The following is a 23,597-nucleotide window of genomic DNA, read 5'->3' as shown; positions in this document are numbered from 1 at the left end:
TTTGGGGGAAAAAATAAAATAAATAAAAAAAAAGTAAAGCACGCTAGGTCAAGAGCAGCAAGTGTTGAGGACAATGGCCAGCTGAACGTGTGCCCCATTTAAAAGGAGGGGTGTAGCTCCTGTTCAGCTCTAGCCAATTGTTACTATGCAAGAATGCAAACTTACCGTTGCCAAATCTTTAAATTTTTAGAGAGAAATCTAGATTTTTTAAAATAAAATTTCCTGCTTGGTAGGTAGAATAAAAATGTCTGTGGACTAAATTCGACCCTTAGTTGCAAGTTTCTGACACCTGTCTAAATCCTTTGATCTGGGGCCGGCCCTGTGGCTTGGTGGTTAAGTGCGCGCGCTGCGATGCTGGTGGCCCGGGTTCGGATCCCGGGTGCGTATCGAGGCACCACTTCTCCGTTCATCCCGAGGCCGAGTCCCGCATACAGCAACTAGAAGGATGTGCAGCTACGACATACAACTATCCACTGGGGCTTTGGGGGGAAAAAATAAAATAAATAAAATCTTTAAAAAAATAAAATAAAATAAAACCTTTAAAAAAAAAAAAATAAATCCTTTGATCTGTACTTAGCTATGTCTTAGATTAGTTCTTCCCTGGGCTTTTGCGTATTTAATCTGAAAGATAAGTACCTTAGGGTCCTTACTCAGTTGAAAACTCTTTAATGATACGTAGTCTTATAAGTTGAAGAAAATGGAGTTTATACTTGATCTCTTTGGTTTTAACAGAATTATATACCAGACACAGCTTGTTGTTAGTCTATACATGTGCCCATTAAGAGGGAACAGAATATGCTGCTGAAGCTTCCCGAATCCTTTGGGCAGGATGTAGGGATGGAAAAATAAGGAAAAACTTGAGGCGGTGGGTTGGATTGGTGGATCACAGAATGAGGTGAAATTCATTGGTAATGTTGTGAAGCAAATTTTGTATGAGAATCTAGATTTTAAAGATGTTTAACTATTCACTTTACCATTGAGTTCACCATAAGAAATCATTTAAAGTAACCTCTGTTAGAATATTTTAAATGATCATTGTTTCCTCTGCATCTAGGTGAAGCAGTACCACTCTGTTTTTAAGTGTTGTCTGTAATTGGGCTCTGTTCAGATTACTTGCTGTCATCTTATTTCTCTCTCAAACATCTCATTATTGAAGGTTTCAAGTATATACAAAGGCAGAGAGCATATTGTAATGAACCACTATGTATTCATCACCCAATGTAAAAATTACCAACTCATGGCCGGTCTTGATTCGTTTATAAATACTTCTAGGACTCTCCTCCCTACTGGATTACTTTGAAGCTAATTCCAGGGTTATATTATTTTATCTGTAAATATTTCCATGCTATTAAAAGATGAGAATTTTTATTTTGAACTTAACCACTATACTATTATCATGCTTTTTTTTGTGTGTGAGGAAGATCAGTCCTGAGCTAACATCCATGGCAGTCCTCCTCTTTTTGCTGAGGAAGACTGGCCCTGGGCTAACATCCGTGCCCGTCTTCCTCCACTTTATGTGGGACGCCACCACAGCATGGCCTGACAAGCGGTGCATTGGTGCGCGCCCGGGATCTGAACCCGGGCCGCCAGCAGCGGGGCACGCACACGTAACCGCTACGCCACGAGGGCCGGCCCATCAGTGCCAATTTTAAAAGTGGAGGAAGACAGGCATGGATGTTAGCCCAGGGCCAGTCTTCCTCAGCAAAAAGAGGAGGACTGGCATGGATGTTAGCTCAGGACTGATCTTCCTCACACACACACAAAAAAAATTGGCACTGATTCCTTAATGTCATCAAATATTCAGTGTTCAGATTTCTCTGATTGCCTCATAAATGTGTTTTTTTTGTTGTTGTTTTTTTTTATGAGTTTCTACTCATATTCAGGTCATCTTCAGCCCAAGATAATGCCATCTCTTCTTATTTTGAGGAAGATTGTCCCTGAGCTAACATCTGTTGCCAGTCTTCCTCTTTCTTTTTTTTTTTTCCCTCCCCAAAGCCACAGTACATTGTTGTATATCCTAGTCCTTCTAGTTCCTCTATGTGGGACGCAGCCTCAGCATGGCTCAATGAGCGGTGAGTAGGTCTGCGCCCAGGATCCGAACCTGGGAACCCTGGGCCACTGAAGGGGAATGCACAACCTTAACCACTGTGCCACCTGGCTGGCCCTCATAAATGTTTTTCTACAGTTGGTTTGAATCAAGATCCAAACAAGGTGCACACGTTGCATTTAATTGATATGTTTCTTAGTTTAAATCTCTTTTAATGTATAGGGGCCCCCTCCTCTTTTTTCCCACCTGGCAATTTATTTGTTGAATAAACTGGGTTGTTTATTATAGAGTTTTCTATATTCTGGACTTTGCTGATATTATCTTATTGTATTTAGTATAGTCCTCTGTCCACCTTATTTCTTGTGAATCTTCCTTGAGTTTTTTATTATACTAATTTTAAACAAATATGAGGACTTTGCATTTTGGTGTAAGGTGGTTTGGAGTTTGGGATGCAGAGAAAGGATTTTATTCCCTCTTTGCCTAAAAGGATAATCTCCAGTGGTACTTTCCCTTTAAAACTAACACAGTATATTGCTTTATTTTATCATCTTAGTTCCCAGAAAACCATGTCTGTGTTTAGCTGTGTCTGTGAAGCCCGGCAAGAGGATGAGGCTCAAAACCAGGATCCCCCCTCCACACCCATCAGGCGAGCATTATTTTTGTAGCATCTTTTGGGCTATATTGATTCACAAAATGGTTGGTACCAAAGTCGAGAATATACTGCTACTATTTTGTGAACTTGAGCTTACTTTTTTATCTGAGGGACTGTGACATATTCTAGATGGATTCATAAAGGGGATGTCATGAGAAATTTTATTAAATATTTTATAGATAGAGATTTTTGTCTTTATCTGCCAGTTCTCTCAATTTGAAATGATTCAGTCTTCATAAATTTATGAAAAAACATCATTCTATATTTCTAAGATTATTCCCTTTTTCTTAGTAATGATAATGTTTACTTTTAACAGACTTTTTATTTCCTTTTAGTTTCCCATAGGGCAAAACTGAGATGCTCAACATCCCAAATTTGAACTTTGTTGGATTTGATGGAATTAAGATTTTCCCATAATTTCTTTACCCCGTAATCTCTTAGAACAGTACTGAAGCAGAAAAAAACTTTTTGAGTTACAGAGTATTTCTTCTCTATTTAAATAATTAAAGAGTGTTTTGTTTGGAATATATGATTCTTATATTTAGCATAGGGAAATAAGTAATGGCAATGAAATAAACTTGAATTTTCATTATGAGGTGTGGTATCTTTCATCTCTAGAATTAAGTGATTTTGTAATTAGAGAATGTGATAATGTTTTGTTTGTCAGCAGGTATATTTCTAAAACTGTTATTTGCAGCATAATTTCTGTGTTCTTTATTGACAGAAATATTTAGAAGAAACATGTCAATGCTTTTATTGGGTGTTCTGATTATTAGATGTGAGCTTGTTGATATTCTTGGGAATCCCATAGCCTAGGTCATATCCTCTGTTGTATCAGAAGCTTGTTAGGTGAAATGCACTTTGTGTGATTCCAAAAGTGGTATGGTAATGGGCCCAGCAATTACTAAATTTATTGTTGGCATCGTATTGCCTTCCTGTTTTATTAGAATATCTTAAAGTAGAGGGGCCAAGATGCTGGTGATCTTCTTTAACCTTGGTGGAACAGGGGCCTGAGAATCCAGTTGGATTTGATTCCAGTTGCTCCACAGACAAATCTACACTCAGAACAGAATGGTTAGAATTTTGTTAAATGTGGAGATTTATTATTTCCTGTTTCACTTTGGATTAATTTTATCTAGGCTTTTTCTGCTAAAATCTGGAGTATAGTGACCAGAGTAGAATTGTGTAGCTGGAACTAATGAGGAAAGAGAGGTGTGGCCCTTCTTACAGGTTATTGGATTTCACTTGTCTTCTAAAAGCTCTTTTCTGGTACTGAAGATTCCTTCTTTATTATTTCTTGGGACATTAGTATACCTCTTTATGTAGTTGATTTCTCTGTTGATTTATGTCTAAGGACTTAGGAACTTGGTAGGAGTGGGAAACACTTTTTGCAGAATGTGTTGCAATTAAGGCTTTGTTTTTTACCTGCTGTTCTACATTGATCTTAATCAGCAAATCTTGTCAACTAAAACTATATAGTTATAACTATATATATATATAAATATAAATATAATATGTAAACCTGGGGGGAAGTGACTGTGATTTTAGCATCATTCATTTGACCGATGCTAACATGAGAATGATAAATACCAAAATTCTGATATTTGATAGGAATCTGCTGAACATTGCTAATGTTGCAATGAGACAGCTTTGGTCTTTAGAGAGAGAAGAGTTGTTCTTATTAACTCTTTGGGAAAAAAAGCAACCTAATATTTGTTGATTAATAATAAAAATAGTCCAAAATAAAACAAAGCTTTGCTTTAGAAGAGAAATTCTATTCAGAAGTTCTACGCTAAATAAACAGCTTCTGAGGTAAAATATGTAGGCTTATTTAAGGGTGGGGAACAATGGTAATTGAATTCTTAAAATGGTTAATCAAGTCCTGTCCCTTCTAGCTTTGATTCACTTTCGCTGTTGCTCAGCTGTTCATATGTTAGATGTCTTAAAGATGCAAACATGAGTATTCAGTTCATAGAGAAGATGAATTGAATCTCCTTAATTGCTTTGTCTCATGCAACTAATGTTGATTGAGCATCTGCTGTGTACCTACCACTGTGCCGAGTAATTTATAGACATGCGCCACATAATGACGTTTCAGTCAATGACAGACTGCATATATGATGGTGGTCCCATAAGATTAGTATCCTATAGCCTAGGTGTGTAGTAGGCTATACCGTTTAGGTTTGTGTAAGTACACTATGATGTTCACACAATGATGAAATCACTTAACGATGCATTTCTCAGAACGTATCCCCAATGTTAAGTGATGCATGCCTATATATATGATCACTTATAAACCTCATCAGAGGTAGGTGTTACTCATCTGTCTCCTGGTTATCTTATTCTTACCTCTTCTTCATTGGACCATATGTCCTCATTCATTTGAGGTTCCTGACAGATAGGACACTAGCTATAACAGCCAAATGTATACCAAGGTATACCAGGCCCTTCTTGGCTAGAACTCTATTCTTTTTGTTTTGTTTTGTTTTGTTTATGAGGAAGATCAGCCTTGAGCTAACATCCGTGCTAATCCTCCTCTTTTTGCTGAGGAAGACCGGCTCTGAGCTAACATCTATTGCCAATCCTCCTCCTTTTTTTCCCCCGAAGCCCCAGTAGATAGTTGTATGTCGTAGTTGCACATCCTTCTAGTTGCTGTATGTGGGACGCGGCCTCAGCATGGCCGGAGAAGCGGTGCATCGGTGCGCACCCAGGATCCGAACCCCGGGCCACCAGTCCGCTAAGCCACGGGGCCCCGGGCCGGCCCTAGGAGTCTATTCTAAATCCCTCTTTGATCTCCTGTTTTGGTAAGCTGAGCTAAACAAGATAGAAACATCAGAAACTTCTCCTTTTCTCTATCTTTTTCAAGATCCAGAGCAGAGCAAGCCCTACAGAGCTCTTCATGCTTCCTTTTTTCCGTTTATCCAGGTTAGTTCAGCTCCTAAGGGTGAGTGCTGCTCCACTTAAGTTGGAGACAGCTTTCTCTGTTCTGATGACTAGCTCCATCTTTCTCAGGCCAACCGCTTAACAGCAACATATGACATGGTTTCTAGACCCCTTATCATCCTGGATATTATCTTCTGGGTATATCTCAGTTTATGCCTTATAAAATATGACACCCTAAACTGAAACAGATTCCAGATGTGGTCTTAGCGTAGTCAGTTCAGAATAGATTCTTTTTATCTTTATTCTGGCTATTATACATTGTTGTGTTTGTTTTTGTTTTTATTGAGGTAATAATAATTTATAACATTGTGAAATTTCAGTTGTACATTATTATTTGTCAGTCACCACATAAATATGTCCCTTTCACCCCTTGTGCACACACCCCAACCCCCTTCCCTTCTGGTAACTCTAAACTGTTCTCTTTGTGTGTTAGTTTATCTTCCACATATGAGTGAAATCATATGGTGTTTGTCTTTCTCTGTCTGGGTTATTTCTCTTAACATAATACCCTCAAGGTCCATCCATGTTGTTGTGAATGGGACAATTTTGTCTTTTTTTTTTTTATGGCTGAGTAGTATTCCATTGTGTATATATACACCACATCTTCTTTATCCAGTCATCAGTCGCTGGGCACTTGGGTTGCTTTCACTTCTTGGCTATAGTGAATAATGCTGCATTGAACATAGGGGTGCATCAGTCTCTTTGTTGTTGTTGTTGTTGTTTTTTTATAATTTTATTTATTTATTTATTTTTTCCCCCCAAAGCCCCAGTAGATAGTTGTATGTCATAGCTGCACATCCTTCTAGTTGCTATATGTGGGATGCGGCCTCAGCATGGCCGGAGAAGCAGTGCGTCGGTGCGCACCTGGGATCCGAACCCGGGCCGCCAGCAGTGGAGCGCGCACACTTAACCGCTAAGCCACGGGGCGGGCCCTGCATAAGTCTCTTTGAATTGTTGATTTCAAGTTCTTTGGATAAATACCCAGTAGTGAGATAGCTGGGTCATGGTATTTCTATTTTTAATCTTTTGAGAAATCTCCATACTGGCTGCACCAGTTTGCATTCCCACCAGCAGTGGATTAGGGTTCTCTTTTCTCCACATCCTCCCCAACATTTGTTATTTTTTGTCTTGATGATTATAGCCATTCTAATGGGTGTAAGGTGATATCTTAGTGTAGTTTTGATTTGCATTTCCCTGACGATCAGTGATATTGAACATCTTTTCATGTGCCTATTGGCCATCTGTATATCTTCTTTGGGAGAAGATCTGTTCATATCCTCTGCCCATTTTTTGATCAGTTTGTTTTTTTTGTTGTTCAGTTGTGTGAGTTCTTTATATATTATGGAGATTAACCCCTTGTTGGATATATGACTTGCAAATATTTTCTCCCAGTTGGTGGGTTGTCTTTTCGTTTTGTTCCTGATTTCACCTTGCAGAAGCTCTTTAGTCTGATGAAGTCCCACTTGTTTATTTTTTCTGTGTCTGAGTAGACATGGTATTTGAAAAGATCCTTCTAAGACCAATAGCAAAGAGTGTACTGCCTATATTTTCTTCTAGGAGTTTTATGGTTTCAGGTCTTACCTTCAAGTCTTTGATCCATTGTGAGTTAACTTTTGTGTATGCTGAATGATAATGGTCTACTTTCATTCTTTTGCATGTGGCTGTCCAGTTTTCCCAACACCATTTAATGAAGGGACTTTCCTTTCTCCATTGTATGTTCTTAGCTCCTTTGTGGAAGATTAGCTGTCCGTAGATGTGTGGTTTTATTTCTGGGCTTTCAGTTCTGTTCCATTGATGTGTGTCTGTTTTTGTACCAGTACCATGATGTTTTGATTACTATAGCTTTGTAGTATATTTTGAAGTCAGGGATTGTGATGCCTCCAGCTTTGTTCTTTTTTCTCGGGATTGCTTTAGCTATTCCGGGTCTTTTGTTGCCCCATATGAATTTTAGGATAGTTGGTTCTGTTTCCGTGAAGAACGTCTTTGGGATTCTGATTGGGATTGCATTGAATCTGTAGATTGCTTTAAGTAGTATGGACATTTTAACTATATTTATTCTTCCAATCCATGTGCATGGAATATCTTTAATATCTTTCCATTTCTTTATGTCATCATCAATTTCTTTCAATAACGTCTTATAGTTTTCATTGTATAGGTCTTTTACCTCCTTGGTTAAATTTATTCCTAGATATTTTATTATTTTTGTTATGATTGTAAACGGGATTGTATTCTTGAGTTCTCTTTCTGTTAGTTCGTTGTTCGAGTATAGAAATGCAACTGATTTCTATGAGTTGATTTTATACCCTGAAACTTTGCTGTAGTTGTTGATTATTTCTAATAGTTTTCCAATAGATTCCTTAGGGTTTTCTACATATAAAATCATGTCATCTACAAACAGCGGGAGTTTCACTTCTTCATTGCCTATTTGGACTCCTCTTATTTCTTTTTCTTGCCTCATTGCTCTGGCCAAAACCTCCAGAACTATGTTGAATAAGAGTGGCCAGAGTGGGCACCCTTGTCTTGTTCCTGTTCTCAGAGGGATGGCTTTCAGTTTTTCCCTGTTGAGTATGTTTTTGGCTGTGGGTTTGTGATATATGGCCTTTATTATGTTGAGGTACTTTCCTTCTATACCCATTTTATTCAGTTTTTATCGTGACTATTATACATTTAATGCAGCCTAAATATGCATTAGTTTGTTGTTGTTTGTAGTACACTGACTCATTGAACTTGTAATTTGCTAAAAAGTTAAAAGTTACGGGCATTTTCAACATGAATTTGCTACTTATGCAATTAGTTTAATCTGAGAGTAGATTTTTGTAGTTAATCAATTGAGAGAACATTTATTCTTTTGTTCAAAGTATATTTATTAAGCACATACTTTATATTAGGTCCTGTGTTAGATGTTTTAAGTATTGAGATGAATAAGACACGAATGTCAAGTTTTTGTGTAAGCTGCTCACGTCTGGGCCTTTTTAGTCTGGTGTGTTGTTAAGGACATTTAAGAAAGCCTCTAGGCACCTCAGAGATTCATTGTGTCTGGTTTGTAGGAGACATTCATCAAATGCTTGTGGGATAGATGGATAAATCACTGATAGCCGAATGGGAAGACTAATGAAGGCTGTATCTTGAAAAATGTGAGCAACTAAGTCATTCTGACATGGTTAGTTGTAGATATATCAGTATAGCTAGCAAAAAAGAATCTCATCTACAGCTCTATCCTTTACAGATTGGGTTTCTTCTCCTAAAATTATTGGTCAGGGGAGGATGAACAGTATCTAGAATGCTAGGAGTCATTTAAGGAATGTTAGAACTGTTCTTAAAGCCAAATGAGACATCTTGATCTAATTGATCTTTTCTGAAGTAAATCCCTAAGCAGCCTTCATTGTCTGTGACTTAATAATGGCTTTTACATTGTTTTGTTTACCTTATTTTCCTGTTTCAAGTTTTAGAGTTCATAGGTAGTGATGGCAAGAAATTTTATGACTATTTTATCATTGTGGTGGAATAGTCCTGTGTACCATTATGTTTTCAAAGGAGTGAAAGTATGATGAGAGACCTCATAAGGTGATACGCTCGGTCCCCTTATTTTCTCCTTTCCCTGCATTTCTCATATTGTCAAAGTATGGTTCCCCCTTGCCAATACACACACACACACACACACAGACACACACAGACACACACACACACACACACACAGACACACACAGACACACACACACACACACACACACACACACACACTTGCTTATTTGACATAGTTTCTCTATATGGTTGATTTTCAGGGGGAACTTGCTCCATTTCCCAAGTACTCAAGGCGAAGAAGAGAAGGATAAATTGGAAGGTGACCAAAGGACCAGGCAGAGTCAACAGCCTCTGAAGCCCAGTAGTCCTGTCAAAGACTTTGCTTCTCCTGCCTCCCAGCAAATGGCCACACAGGGGCCATCCAGTTCTCAAGGGGAGGCACTGGAGACAGATATGCTAGAAGGCCAGAAAGAAGGACAGAATACCAATCAGGAAAAACCTAATAAGGCCTTGATTGAAAGGCCCACACAAAATAATGTAGGAATCCAGACCATAGAGCGTTCCCTATGGGTTCCAGAAACTGTTTCAGCAGCAACCCAGACTGTAAAGAATGTGTGTGAACAGGGGACCAGTACAGTGGACCAGAACTCTGGAAAACAAGATGCCACAGTTCAGACTGAGACGGGGAGTGGTGAGAAACCAGTCAGTCCTCCTGGGGATGATACAGAGTCGCTCCATAGCCAGGTGAGAGAATGTATAGGGTACCTCAGGGGCCCTGTTTTCAGCTTTCTGGATTCCCAGAGAATTTAAATTGTGGTACTTCTACCTAATGATAATTCTTAACAGTTTTGTACAGACCAGTGGTTAAAAGACAAAAACAATTTATCCAGGATAGAGATAGGATAGTGAAATATCTGGGTAACTATAGCCAATAGATAGTCTTTTAGGGAAAGTGGAATAGTGCTAGAGTTTGTCAAGTAGATCTTTACTGGAAAAGAAAGCCAGGAATATAGTCTGGGTCCTATAATATTCTTCTACATTCAGTCTTTTCCTTCCGCTATCATTTTTCATCCTCCTTTATAACCATCAGAGCTAATTGCTTCTCCCCCAAGTCTATTTCATGATGGTTCCCAGGAACTGAGAGAGTAGAAACGAAAGGAGGAAGGAGTAGAAGAAGCATGAAGGATATTGTATCACAGCATTAGAAACAAAGAACAGTAACAGGAATAGACAGAGATGCAGGCGAGTACCCAGATGACTAGGGACTGCAGGAAGAGGCTAAGACTAGATAGATGGGAGGAAAAGGATTGGGGCTGATGAAAGTGAGGCTGGAGGAAGAACAGGTTCTGGGAATACAGTAGGGAGTGTAGGTACTACTAAAAATTAAGTGGGTAAGAACTGGTGGTAGAAATGTATTTGTTAGCAAATAAGAGGAAGTTCATAAAATTTCATCAAGTGGCAGTGGGTTTCATGGCAGGGGACATTTGGAAGTTACTAGTAATGGTTAAATTGCCTTTCTGGTTGCTCTGGTAGATCATCTTCACTTGGAATTTACCTAGGAAAGCATCACTAGTGATGTGCCTCTCATTCTAATCATCCAAGTTGTTTGTTTTATAAAATAACATGGTTCCTATTTATTGAACACCTACAGTATATCAGCATTGTGCTCAAGACAGCCCATGAGGTTGGTATTCTTATTCCCATTTCATAGGTAAAGAAACCAAGGTGGAGAGAGGTTAGGTGACTTGCCCAAGATTTTGCCATCAGTAGGTGGCAGAACTGGAGTTTGAGCTCAGCGTATCTGACTTCAGAATCGGTATTCTTTTCATTATGCTGTGTTGCTTTTCTCTTTTTTAATCCTGGCCTGTATAGTCTTGTTCTGTTTATCCGTTCCTCTCTAGGAACTCCAAAAATTCTGTTTATGTTAGCCTTTATAGTAACACAGTCTCTGAGACCTAAGACTTTTATCAGTTCATACAGATTCAAAATAGCATAGCCTCTTAGATATAGGGGCTATAGCATATCTGACCCTATTTTGCATCTGTTTATTTTCACCCTTAATTTGAAGTGTTTACGTTCTGTCACATAATAATTTGGTTTCTCTGCCTTTATAGAAAGAGTTAAACTTGATATTGAAGATAGCAATCATGTGGGAGCCGCTAGATTATATTTTCCTTTACTTTCTGATTTTCTCTCTCTGTAAACTAGAGAAATACTCCCTATTCCTATCTCATCATGATGATGGGAGCCAGTGAGACAGAGTGGTTAAGGCCCAGGCTTGAGTCAGACTACTTCATCTGGATATTGTGAGGATTAAATGCGATAAGGCATGCAAAGCCCTTAGCACTCGGCCTGGCACATGGTAAATGCTCAAAAGGCTGCTGCTACTATCTCTTGATTATTATTATTTTAAATACCTCTACTACTGCTGTCACCACTATAACCACTACTGATACTGACCACTACTATGTCATACAGCGTGAAATAACACATTTAAGAGCTAGTTGTAGTGGAAAGATATAAATGGTGAATGGGTACAGAGTTTCAGTTGGGAAAGATGAGAAGGTTCTGGAGATGGAGATGATAATGTTTGCACAGGAGTGCGAATGTGCTTAGTGCCACGAACTGTATACTTAAAAATGGTTAAAATGGTAAATTTTATGTTATGTATATTTTACCACAATAAAAAAAATATAGATGGTGGGTACAGTAACAGAAATTGGGATTGGTGTGCCATCTTTTGAAGAATGGTTGGAAAATGAGGAAGGCTGGATGGAGGTTTTACAAGTGTCAGTGCTTTTTTATCCCCTGTAGTCTGGGAAGGACTCAGGCCAGTGCTCAGAGAGAAGCATAGGCAGCCTATCTTTGACCTTGCTTAAATTTTCAGTTGTGTCAAGTGGACCCGGAGCCAGGTTTTCTATGAAGGGAAAATATGGTTTTATGTTCCTTTTGTTATCTTCCCTTAATAGTGACAAGATCCTCAAGTTATTTATCTTTACAGAGATCTCCTTTCAGAAGACTATTTGAGGAGAGAGTAAGCATAGCTTTCTTTTTATCTGCCTCCTTTCCCTTCTCTCCTTGCTTATTCTATCAGACATGTTTAAGTGTCTCTCTTGAAGTGATCATTTGGCTGTTGAAATGGAAGAATATGGTGAGGCTTCTTGGCCACATTTCAGGAATATGTAAAGCACTAAAACCTTTTAGACTTCTGTGATCCAGGGCCTGACTTCTATGTGTGTGCAGGCAGGAGGTCCAGTCTCTCATGGTTCTGATGTAGGGACACTCTGATGGTTGAGATGTTACAGACCAATGCTCTGACCATTCATTAACCAGAGTTATATATATTTGTAGAAGTGTTTTAAGGAATTGGTTAAGTTTCCATGCTTTTCATTATTTATATTTATTTACATAATTTGCCTATCTCTTTACTAGATATTTCACCCCTAAGATGGAGTTGGAGTGGGAATTATTCAGGTAAATTATTGAAAGCTTTAGGTAAATTACTACTACAGTGTCAGGAAAAACCCAGAATCACCATTATCGCAGTGATACATATAATTCTTTTGAAAGACTTGGATACCTTGACACTGACTGCTTAAAGTAAAATCAGTCTACTATAGGGCAAATAGGGTAGGAGAAACAAGTGTGCATTTCATCCTCCTCGGAATTGCAGAGCCAGTGGTATAGAGGGGAGGACGTGGATGTGGATAAATGTGCTATAGATGTTCTGAGAAAACACGTATGTAACGGTTAATCAAAAACATGTGGGGTCTTATTTAGATTAACTGATTATTCTTTATGGTACAGCTGAATACAAATCCTAATTTGCTAATATTTTGTGTTTCTGGATACTACTTCAACTCTTTAGTTATCTATTTTTTGGGATAGATTAAATATTTCATATTTAATTCTAGAAGAAATCATTGTATCTTGTTCCAGGTATAAGAAACTATAGTTTTCACTTATTAATGCAGGAAAAACAGACTGCACTGAGATTAACAGGTGTCATTCTGGTTTTATATTAAGTTCTAAAGAATATCTACCTTTTATCTAAAGAGTTGTTACAAGTGTAAACTTGTGTACTGATTGACAAGTCAGCATCAAAATCAGAAAGATTACAATCTAAAAATAATGTACTTTTAGACAGTCAAACTTTCACTTAGATATCCTAGATATAAATGCTAGATATTATGATTTTGATTTAGACAGAAGTAGGTCATTTTAGGGGATACTGGTACAAACTCTTCCTGGCCTCTGGCTATGCAGCTGGTCTATCCCTGGTTTTAGCTATGGGTGAATAGAAAACAAAGCAGCTGGAAAATTCCATCACACTAGATTCATGGAACCTCTGAACAGTGCTCATCATGAAGAAGTTGATTTGTGATTCTGCCAGTTTGCAGTGAGACCGATGCTTGTGTTCTATATTTTCTGTCACAGGGAGAGGAAGAGTTTGATATGCCTCAGCCTCCACATGGCCATGTCTTGCATCGCCACATGAGAACAATCCGTGAGGTTCGCACACTTGTCACTCGTGTTATTACGGATGTGTATTATGTGGATGGAACAGAAGTAGAAAGAAAAGTAACTGAGGTAATATATACTCTGGGTCTGTGTGTCAAATTTCTTTTGATAGAAAAATTACCCTGGCTCTCCACCGTCACTCTCCCACCCTTTTTTCCTGTATAACTAGCTACTAACACTTTGTTTTCCTTCATCTTTTTAGAAAGATATAAGAACTGGGTTAGAAATGAGAGTACTGAATTCTCTATCTTTCTCAACCATGGGTTTGCTGTTTGACCTGTGGCCACTTATTTAACTAGTTCCATCCTGCCTTCTGTTTCTTTAAAGAACAGATTGATAAGTCGCTATGAATCTCTCGTGTGTGATATAAAGATTGTATGTATTATTTTAATCCTTGTAAAGTGATGAGGTGTAGAACTCCCTGCTTAGCTGCATGTGTTTGCTCGTTGTTTCTCTTTGCTTTCTCACATGTTTTCATGTATATTTAGTGTGTCCTTTCTTGGTCTTCATTTGTGTGTGGTTATGGACCTGTTGGTAAGAGATACACCTTTATTTCTTAGTAGGAGTCGTTATGGACTCATTCCCAGTGTTAGCATAATATTGGCATTTATTGACTGTTACAGTGGACATACTGGCTGAGATTAGACAGATTTTCTAGAATTAAAGATCTGGCACTTTTCTTGCTACATATGTTAATATCTGGGAACGATTTTATTAATTGATAAGAGGCACAGCTATTTTCTTCCTTCACTCAGGCACTTTTCTTTAATTCTGCCAACTAGCCAGAGAGGAAGTTATGCTCAGGAAGAATTAAACTCTGGTATATAGTTTTATTAAATGGAACATATTATTGCTATTGTGCATTAATGGGCCATTTGTGGCCCTCATGTCAGAAAGCATTTGACATTAGTTTGAGAAATTGTCTTGTATTCTTTATGTATTGAACACCGAATCCCAGAAATATTTTTTAAAATGTTGATTCATCTTCAATTTTATGTTTGCAGAGTTTTTTTCAGTGTTATTACTATTTTGGAAAAATTATGAACTTAATAGCTTTATAGAAAAAAATTGGTTTCTGTGAAAAGTTTTTGTAATTGTTGTAGTCTACATTGAACTCTGTGTCAGGTACTATATTGTGTTATACATTATTATTTCATTTCATATTTTATATGATGCTTTCTAAAGTCTCTTTCTGGAAACTAGAAATACAGTTTCTAGATACAGCTAGAAACTCTGAGGGGAAAAACGTTCCATGGTCGTAAATAAATTTGAGAAACACCAAATGCTGGAAAATGCTCTCATCCCCCATGAAAATTCGGAGTACATATTATATTAAAGGCTCTAAGAAGTCCTCTAGTGAAAGATAACTATTTTATTGTTTAACACAGCACTTCCCAAACTTATTTGACCATTGAAAATTTTTTAAAGTAATACTTATTATACTCCTATGGAACATAGTTTAGGAAACACTGCCATAATTAAATAAAATAATAATAGCGACTGACATTTATTGAGCACTAACTATATGCCAGGCACTGTTCTGAAGACTTTAAGTGATTTGGCTTATTTGATCCTCACAACTGAGCTATGAGGTAGATACTATTATTCCCATTTTGCAGATGAAGAAACTGAGGCATAGCAAGTTAAAATAACTTGCTTAAGGTTACATAGCTAATAAACAGAGGAATTCAATCCAGGCAGTCTGGTTCCAGAGCCTGCATTCCTAACCACTGCATTATGCTGTCTCTCAAGAGCAAAACTGATGTGTGCCAAAAGGAAGGTACATGTAGTAATTCACAGGAGGAAGAAATTCATCTGAAGGGAATTTTGATAAAGTCTTTCTGGATGAGAGCCAGAAAGCATTTGCGTTGGACACTGAAGGTTTTAGATATTGGGAGCTAAGGGGAAAGGGCATTCCATATAGAAGGCTTGCTGAGCAAAGGCACAGAGGCAGAAAGTAAAATGCACATAGGCGGGAATAGTCCAGTTGGTGGGCAGCACAAAGATGTGTAGGGATGTGAAGGTGGACCCCTTGTTTATCATCTTTTAAAGATTTTATTCATTTATTTACCAGCAACTTATTTTTTACTCTCTACCTAACATTGTGACAGGCACTTGGACTCTAAAAGAGATAGTGTTCCTGTTCTCTAAGAGCTTACACTGGACATGCAACAAATCCAAAACCTGTTGGTTGCTGTAGTAGATAGAGGTGTGGAAAGATGTGTTAGAAAGAGGGGATGGCGCCTACTAGCCTACCTGAAGGTGGCTAAACGGCCTCACAGAAGATGTAGTGCTCAAGAGTGTGGCAGATAATATTGAGGGGTGGGGGAGAAGGACATGCAGGTAGAATGAAAAGTTACCTAAATATGTAGACAGCATGGCATGCTTTATGAATATTTAGAAGCTCAGGATGACAAGAATAGTAGGGTAGGGAATGGTGAGAGAGGATGCTGTTGAGGTCGGTAAGGGCCCAGAGTGTAAGGGCTTTGTATACCATAGAAAAGAGTTTAGATTTTTATCTTCAGCGTGAAGGAGAGCTTTTAAAGAATTTTGGGGAGGGGCCAGCCTGGTGGCGCTAACGGTTAAGTGCGCGCGCTCCACTGCGGTGGCCCGGGGTTCACAGGTTCGGATCCCGGACGTGCACTGACGCACCGCTTGGCAAGCCATGCTGTGGTGGCGTCCCATATAAAGTGGAGGAAGATGGGCATGGATGTTAGCCCAGGGCCAGTCTTCCTCAGCAAAAAAATAGGAGGATTGGCAGATGTTAGCACAGGGCTGATCTTCCTCAAAAAAAAAAAAAAAAAGAATTTTGGGGAAAGGAGTGACACTCTCAGATTTGCATGTTAGAAACGTCAGATTGGCAGTAGTGTAGCAATGGATTGGAGTGGGTTGAGGTTAGGGGCATAGTTCAGACGAGGTAATGAGTGTCAAGTTAGGACAGTAGCAGTAGAGATTGAGAGGAGAGAAATAGATGCAAGAAATTTATAGAAGGTGAAGTGGATAGACTGGTGAATTCCTAAATGTGGGGATTGAGGGAGATGGAGGAATCTAATACAATGCCTGGGCTTTTTACCTGGGCAGCCGGATAGATGGTAGTACCACATATACTGAGATAGATACTATAAATAGGATGCTGGTTTGCAAGAGAAGATCTTTCATTCAATAAATAGTTACTAAGGGCCTCTTTTGTGGCAGGCTCTTTGCTAGGTTTTGGGGGTACATCCAGGAAAGATGATAGTTAAAATCTCCATCTTAATGTGGTCTCCGTCTTAATGTGGCCTCTGTGGTCTAGTAGGAGAGACACACAGGAAAACAAGCAAATACGTTAAAAAGATCACAACAGGGCAACTTGGAGCCTGGGCCTGAGTCATTATAAGAGCAGTGACCTTGACTGCTGGATAGTTGCAAAGACAGATGCAGCTGGCTACTGCTTTTTGGGCCTACTCTCCAACTGAGACACAGCCTGGAGTGCCAGCCCTCTAAGTAGGCCTAGCCCTTATACATTTGCTGTGTCCAAGAGAAGGAATTGACTTAAGTTCTGGATACAACACCTGCTTGAGTCAAATAACCTTGGCAGATTATGCTGACTCAGATCCAACTAGAGCAGGCAAGTTGGATAATAGGAGAAAGTAATTGGAGAATGGCATGTTTATGACTGAGATTTTTGGAGGTGGTGCAATTTCTGGTAATGACCTTGGTAAGAGATGGCTGGGCGAGAGTAGAGGAGAAGGTTAATGGTGGTAATTAGATCAGGAAACTTGCGAGTTGCTGAATGGGTACCTCATGGATGTAAGCCACAGAGAATGATGACAGTAGTAGGGATAGGAAGGGAAGGGTGGCTGTGAACCAAGAGTTAAGGTGTTCATGCGTGAGACTGAGTGAGTGGAAGGATGTTCAGGAGTAACAACAGGGGAAGGCAGAGAGGAAAGTTGAACAGAACGGCAGATAGTGGTTTGGTAGGAGCAAAAGTCAGGGGGAGATACAGGTGGTTTGTTAATGTCAATGAGGAGCATGGAGGCATCTCATCTCCAAACTCTTGAATTGAGGTTTGTTTAAGAAAAACCAGCCTCTGCTAGAGAGAGCTGCAGGGAATGTGAGATGCACTGGGGATATCCTGAATTCGTTCATCAAAGGCAAGGAAATGGGGAGAGGTTGACAGATTGAGTTTTGGATGGGTTAAATATCAGCTGTCCTCGATACATCCAAGGGGTAGAGTTTAGTAGGCATTTGTGTTTGCGAGTTTGGAGCTGAGTCATCGTTGTGTTGCTGGTTGACAGGCAGGGATGAGTCTGGTAAGTCTGGCCAGGGAAAGCATGGGGGAATGAGAACCGAGTCCTGGAAAATACCAACTTTAAAGGAATAGGCAGAGAAAGAAGAACCCAAAAGAAGCATAAATAGAAGCAGCCAAAGAGGTAGAATGAAAGGAAGAGAAAGTGACTTTATAGATTCTAAAGGAGGAAAGGTTTTCAAGAAAGGAGTGGTCAAAAATAATCATTTAATCATTTTATAGCATTATTTAAATGTGTGTGCATTGCATACTGTCTCCCCAGAGAGATTGTAAACTCTTTGAGGGAAGAATCTATCTTACACTTCTCCATATCTTCTCTGACAGCAGGATAATGCACAAACAGTCCAGAGCAGGAAGGCAAATGTCCAACACCTGTGCTGTAATGTCTCATTCCTGTGCCGATAGAGAACATTGCTGATTGGTCCTAGAACGTTTTCCTGCTAAGCCTGGGGATTAGCCTCAGCAGGCTGCTTAAAACTGAGCTCCAGGCAACCGCTACCAATCCTTCAAAGAAGGCGTATGAGATACAGTCAATTTGACGTTCCTGTCCTGTCTAGATACTGAAAATTCATTAATTTTGATTATTACCTTTTTGATCTTCATTTTTCTAAACAGTAATATCATTTTTAGCTATTTTTACCTAAAATTTTCTATTTTCTTGTTTACTTATTAAAAGACAATATAAAATACCTAATCTCAAAAAACATGTAGTGCTACCCACTGCTAATCAAGTGCCCAGAAGGGCTCCTAACCACTCATTTTCCAGGTCTAACCTCTACCTACCTCCTTATCTGTCTTCTCTCAGACAGGGAATTACCTCTGTTCTCTAGGTTAGAATCCTTGCTGGTTTCTCAGTAGCCAAAGGTTGTGAACTTCTCCAGTAAAAAGATAATTTAGCTTAGGATAGAGGTCTCTTTCTTCCAAATCTAGTGCCAGCTTTATTTTTTATTGAGATATAATATATTCTCTGTAGAATGCAGAGGTCTTAAATGTTCAGTTCAGGGTCTTTTGAGAATTTTACGTAACCACTACTCAAAATAAGATATAGAACATTTCCGTTATTCCAGAAAATTCCCTCCTGATTCCCACCTTTCCGAATTGAAATTTCGTGCCATCTCTAGGATTTTCCAACCGTCACGTTAGCATTATGTTATTATGACTTCTTTTAGCTTTTGTATCCATTTCTTCCTTGCAGGAGACTGAAGAGCCAATTGTAGAGTGTCAGGAGTGTGAAACTGAAGTTTCCCCTTCACAGACTGGGGGCTCCTCAGGTGACCTGGGGGATATCAGCTCTTTCTCCTCCAAGGCATCCAGCTTACACCGAACATCAAGTGGGACGAGTCTCTCAGCCATGCACAGCAGTGGCAGCTCAGGGAGAGGAGCCGGACCACTCAAAGGGAAAACCAGCGGGACAGAACCCGCAGATTTTGTCTTGCCCAGCTCCCGAGGAGGCCCAGGAAAACTGAGGTGCAGACAGGGTCTCCAGAGAGAGAGCCACAGCTGGGGCAGGGTTGCTGACATTTTAATATCACAGGAAAAGGGGAGTAATGGGAAATCCCCCCATCCTCCATCTAGGATAAATCAACTCCGTTTCCTCCCCTTTTATTCCTCTCCTATTTTGGGTTTGTATGGGAGGTAGGGTGGAGCCCTGTGGGAGGTAGACTTCCTGAGAAAATGTAGAAAAACAGATGAGGGGACTTTGGGAAAGCTGGCACACACTCCTGCCACTACACCATTTTCTATAGCCTACAAGTGTTTTGGTTGGGAGTAAAGAAAGTTTGGGGTGGTGGCCCCAACTTGACACATCCTCTGGCTTTTTGTTATCCTCTGCAGGTGTCCAGAGCCTGAAGTAGAAGAGAAGGCAGGGCTGTTTTTGAGGGCAGTGTGCTGTTTTTGAGGACAGCATTAGGAGGCTTTGTCAGGAGGGAATAGACTTGCAGAGAGGAAGAGGTCCTGTACTTGTTATCCTTCACCCCATCTCCCCAGCTGATATTTTGGTGGTGGGTGTGTGGACCAGTTTCCTGCTGCCCTGGAGGCCCAGCACCTGTTAGCCTGGCATATAGTCTGAGGGCCAAGGGGAGACTTTGTGAAGAAAGGATCCAGTAGCAGCTGCTATCAGACTAACCTGTCTTCATTCTCTAGTCCTAGAAAAGGGGTCAGTCAGACAGGGGCGCCAGTGTGTGAGGAGGATGGTGATGCAGGCCTTGGCATCAGACAGGGAGGGAAGGCTCCAGTCACGCCTCGTGGGCGCGGGCGAAGGGGCCGCCCGCCTTCTCGGACCACTGGAACCAGGTACCCGGGTAGTGTGAGATACACTTAGTCTATGACTTGTTCAGAAAAAAAGGGAGTAGAGAGAAGAGAGGGGAGTAGAGAGTATGTGGGGTGTCAGGAGGGAGAAGAGGGGCCCACACTGACTGGGGAGTGGGCAGGGATCAGAGTGAGGCCACTGAGAGATCAGGCTTATGCCTGTGATGGGGTCATCAAAGAATGGGCTGAAGAGAGCCATAGACAAAAGAGTGGGGAAATTGGTAGGTAAGTACTTTTCTTATTCTTACTGCCTTCTTCTATCTCTTATCTCACTTTAGAGAAACAGCTGTGGCTGGCCCTTTGGGCATAGAGGACATTTCACCCAGCATGTCGCCAGACGATAAATCCTTCACCCGTATTGTGCCCCGAGTGCCAGACTCCACCAGACGAGTTGATACGGGTGCTGGTGCTTTGCGTCGAAGTGACTCTCCAGAGATTCCGTTCCAGACTGCTGCTGGCCCTTCTGATGGCTTAGATGCCTCTTCTCCAGGGAACAGCTTTGTAGGTCTCCGTGTTGTAGCCAAGTGGTCATCCAATGGCTATTTTTACTCTGGGAAAATCACACGAGATGTTGGAGCTGGGAAGTATAAATTGCTCTTTGATGATGGGTACGAGTGTGATGTGTTGGGCAAAGACATTCTGCTGTGTGACCCCATCCCACTGGATACAGAAGTGACAGCCCTCTCGGAGGATGAGTATTTCAGTGCAGGTAATAAAAGAAGCAGAGTCTGCAGAGATTTACTGTGCCCTGGGGCAGTCCTCTCTTCTGTCAGTAATTACCAGGAGCGTTCACTCCAGCCTGATTACTTTTCTGGGGTCTCTGAAGTCAGAAATTCCATTCCTACAACACTGGTTCCTCTCACCATTGGCTTTTTTGTTGTTCTTTGTTGCTTGTTTATTTTTGAACACACCTCTTATTTTAGAATAATTTTACGTTAGCCTGGTACATTCATCAAAACTAAGAAACCAACCTTGGCCCATTACTGTTAACTAAATTTCAGACTTTATTTGGATTTCATTAGCTTTTCCATGTCCCTTTTCTGTTCCAGGATCCAATCCAGAATTACCGTGTTGCATTTAGAGCTTATGTGTCCTTTGACCCCCCTGATCTATGACAATTTCTGAATCTTTTCTTGTTTTTCATGACCTAGACAATTTTGAGGAGTTCTGGTCAGGTATTTTGTAGACTGTCCCTCACTTTGGGTTTGTCTCATGTTTTCTCCTGATTAGATTGGAGTTATGGGTTTTTGAAAGGAATGCTTCTCATCACATCATGTGGGGGAGGCGGGTATGTGATACCCATTGGACGTCACTAGTGATGTTAACCTTCATCACTTGGTTATGGTGGTGTTTGCCAGGTTTCGCCACTGTAAGGTTAGTGGTTTTTTCCTTTTCATTCTCTATTCTTTCACCACTGACTTTTAAACTTACTCCCTGCCTTCATGGGAACTTAGTAGGTGAATGTGGCTGATATATTGAGATATTTTTGTTTAGGAAGAAGTCATTAGTGCTGTGTTTGTATGCCTGCACAGCTGCCACTTAACTCTCTGATTTAAAAAACGGTGCTTTTTTTTTCGAAGTAGCCAGTTCCCTGTACTGGTGGTGGTGAGGGATTTGTGTTTGTTATGACTGTTTCATATGCAAGTTCTTTGAATATATTGCTCCCTTTGTGTAAACTAATTTGGAGATACATGTTTGTGTTGAGTTTGTCATTTAAAAACATCCTTTCTGGGCTGGCCCAGTGGCTTAGCGGTTAAGTGTGCGCGCTCCGTTACTGGCGGCCCGGGTTCGGATCCCGGGCGCGCACCGACGCACCGCTTCTCCGGCCATGCTGAGGCCGCGTCCCAAATACAGCAGCTAGCAGGATGTGCAACTATGACATACAACTGTCTACTGGGGCTTTGGGGAAAAAAGGAGGAGGATTGGCAATAGATGTTAGCTCAGAGCCAGTCTTCCTCAGCAAAGAAAGGAGGATTAGCACAGATATTAGCTCAGGGCTGATTTCCCTCACAAAAAACCAAACAAACAAACAAACAAAAATCCTTTCTGGTGATTTTTTTGAACATGGATTGGGATATAATGGGCAAAAATGCTTTTCTATTGAAGTCTCTCCAGACTCTTGTGATTTGGACTCCTGAGTAGTTGCTGTTATTTCATTGTTAAATGGGCCGCTTCTCCTTCTAGTTCTGGATAACACTTAGCTTTTTGTGTGGCTTCAGTTAGTAGCACATGGATTGAGGTCTTTTATGATCTGTGTCTTACAAAGTTTGTGTCAAATGCATTTGCTCTTCTTTCAGGTGTAAAGCCACTCTTGGAGGCCCACCTTTGGCCCTCTCAAGACAAAAAGACAATTCTGTTCCCAGAGTGAATTGATCTGGAATGGCATCAAGGGGTGGGGATTCTGTGTGCCATTTACTGAGAGTATCTACTAGTGTCAACGCTAGACTGTTTCCAGTTCTAGTAGCTCTTCATTAGTGTGAAGTATATTGTTGGCCTTGGGCTTCTTTGTGCTTTTGAGGAGGTTTTCGTGATTTAATTTGGTGATAGAGATTTAAGCCAGGAGATGAACAAGCAAGGGGAAAGAGTAATTTCTGTGGCATAGATAAGGAGAGAACCGAGGCCCCCTTTCTCCTCATTTTTGCCCATATATCCCCCTTTTTCCTTGGTGGCATATGTTCTGGGTTTCTTTTAGCCCTTCATTCATGCAGAGGCTAATGGGAGAGAACAAGTGGGCCCTTCTGTTTATAGGAATGAAAAAGTGTTCATATTAATGCCCTGTTTTTATGTGTGTGTGTGTGTGTTTGTGTGTGTGTGTGTAAACTGCATATTGATTGATAGAGGGGAAAGGAGTGTTATCTTTTCCACAGGATTGGAAATGGGTCTTGTCCAAGATCACACAGCTTGGTGGTAGCAGCATTAGGCCTAGGCTTAGGTCTCCTGAATTCTGGCCCAGTTTCCTTTTATACCCCACGTTGTGTTCCTTCTAACCTAAAGGCCTTATCTTTGGGTTCTGAATCAGAGCAAGAGCAGCAAAGTAGATAATACAGAGGGAAGATTCGGCAGGAGGCAGGATTTATTTTTTTCCTTTCTTTGCTCTATATCTCTATTTTGATTTTGCTACAGAGACACATGCTGTCTCTCTTAGAATGATGTCATCTTTCAACTACAACTTAACTCAAGAATTATTACTCAGCTTTCAAAGAAACCAGTGAGGAGGTGCTGACCTAGTAGCGTAGTGGTTAAGTTCGTGCAGTCTGCTTTGGCGCCCCGGGGTTTGCAGGTTCACATCCCGGGTGCAGACCTACACACTGCTCATC

General features: G+C 40.3%; 1 protein-coding gene across 13 annotated transcripts in view; it reads left to right on the top strand.

Moving 5' to 3' along the window:
- TP53BP1 (tumor protein p53 binding protein 1) overlaps positions 1-23,597 on the top strand; it is a 93,347-nt gene that overhangs the window by 59,912 nt on the left and 9,838 nt on the right. For 11 of the 13 annotated variants that reach the window (XM_087426188.1, XM_014780626.2, XM_087426222.1 and 8 more), the window contains 6 exons: positions 2,601-2,693; positions 9,425-9,908; positions 13,602-13,754; positions 19,169-19,440; positions 20,116-20,265; positions 20,559-20,989. In XM_087426188.1, coding sequence (XP_087282314.1) covers positions 2,601-2,693; positions 9,425-9,908; positions 13,602-13,754; positions 19,169-19,440; positions 20,116-20,265; positions 20,559-20,989 — 1,583 coding nt within the window. The remainder of the gene's footprint in view (positions 1-2,600; positions 2,694-9,424; positions 9,909-13,601; positions 13,755-19,168; positions 19,441-20,115; positions 20,266-20,558; positions 20,990-23,597) is intronic. The other 2 variants (XM_014780625.2, XM_014780627.2) reach the window with 2 other exon arrangements.

The sequence above is a fragment of the Ceratotherium simum genome, chromosome 3 (genome assembly GCF_057802395.1).
Source record: "Ceratotherium simum simum isolate JZ-2026a chromosome 3, ASM5780239v1, whole genome shotgun sequence".
Lineage (NCBI taxonomy): Eukaryota > Metazoa > Chordata > Mammalia > Perissodactyla > Rhinocerotidae > Ceratotherium > Ceratotherium simum.
This window is presented reverse-complemented; position numbering and strand designations above follow the sequence as displayed.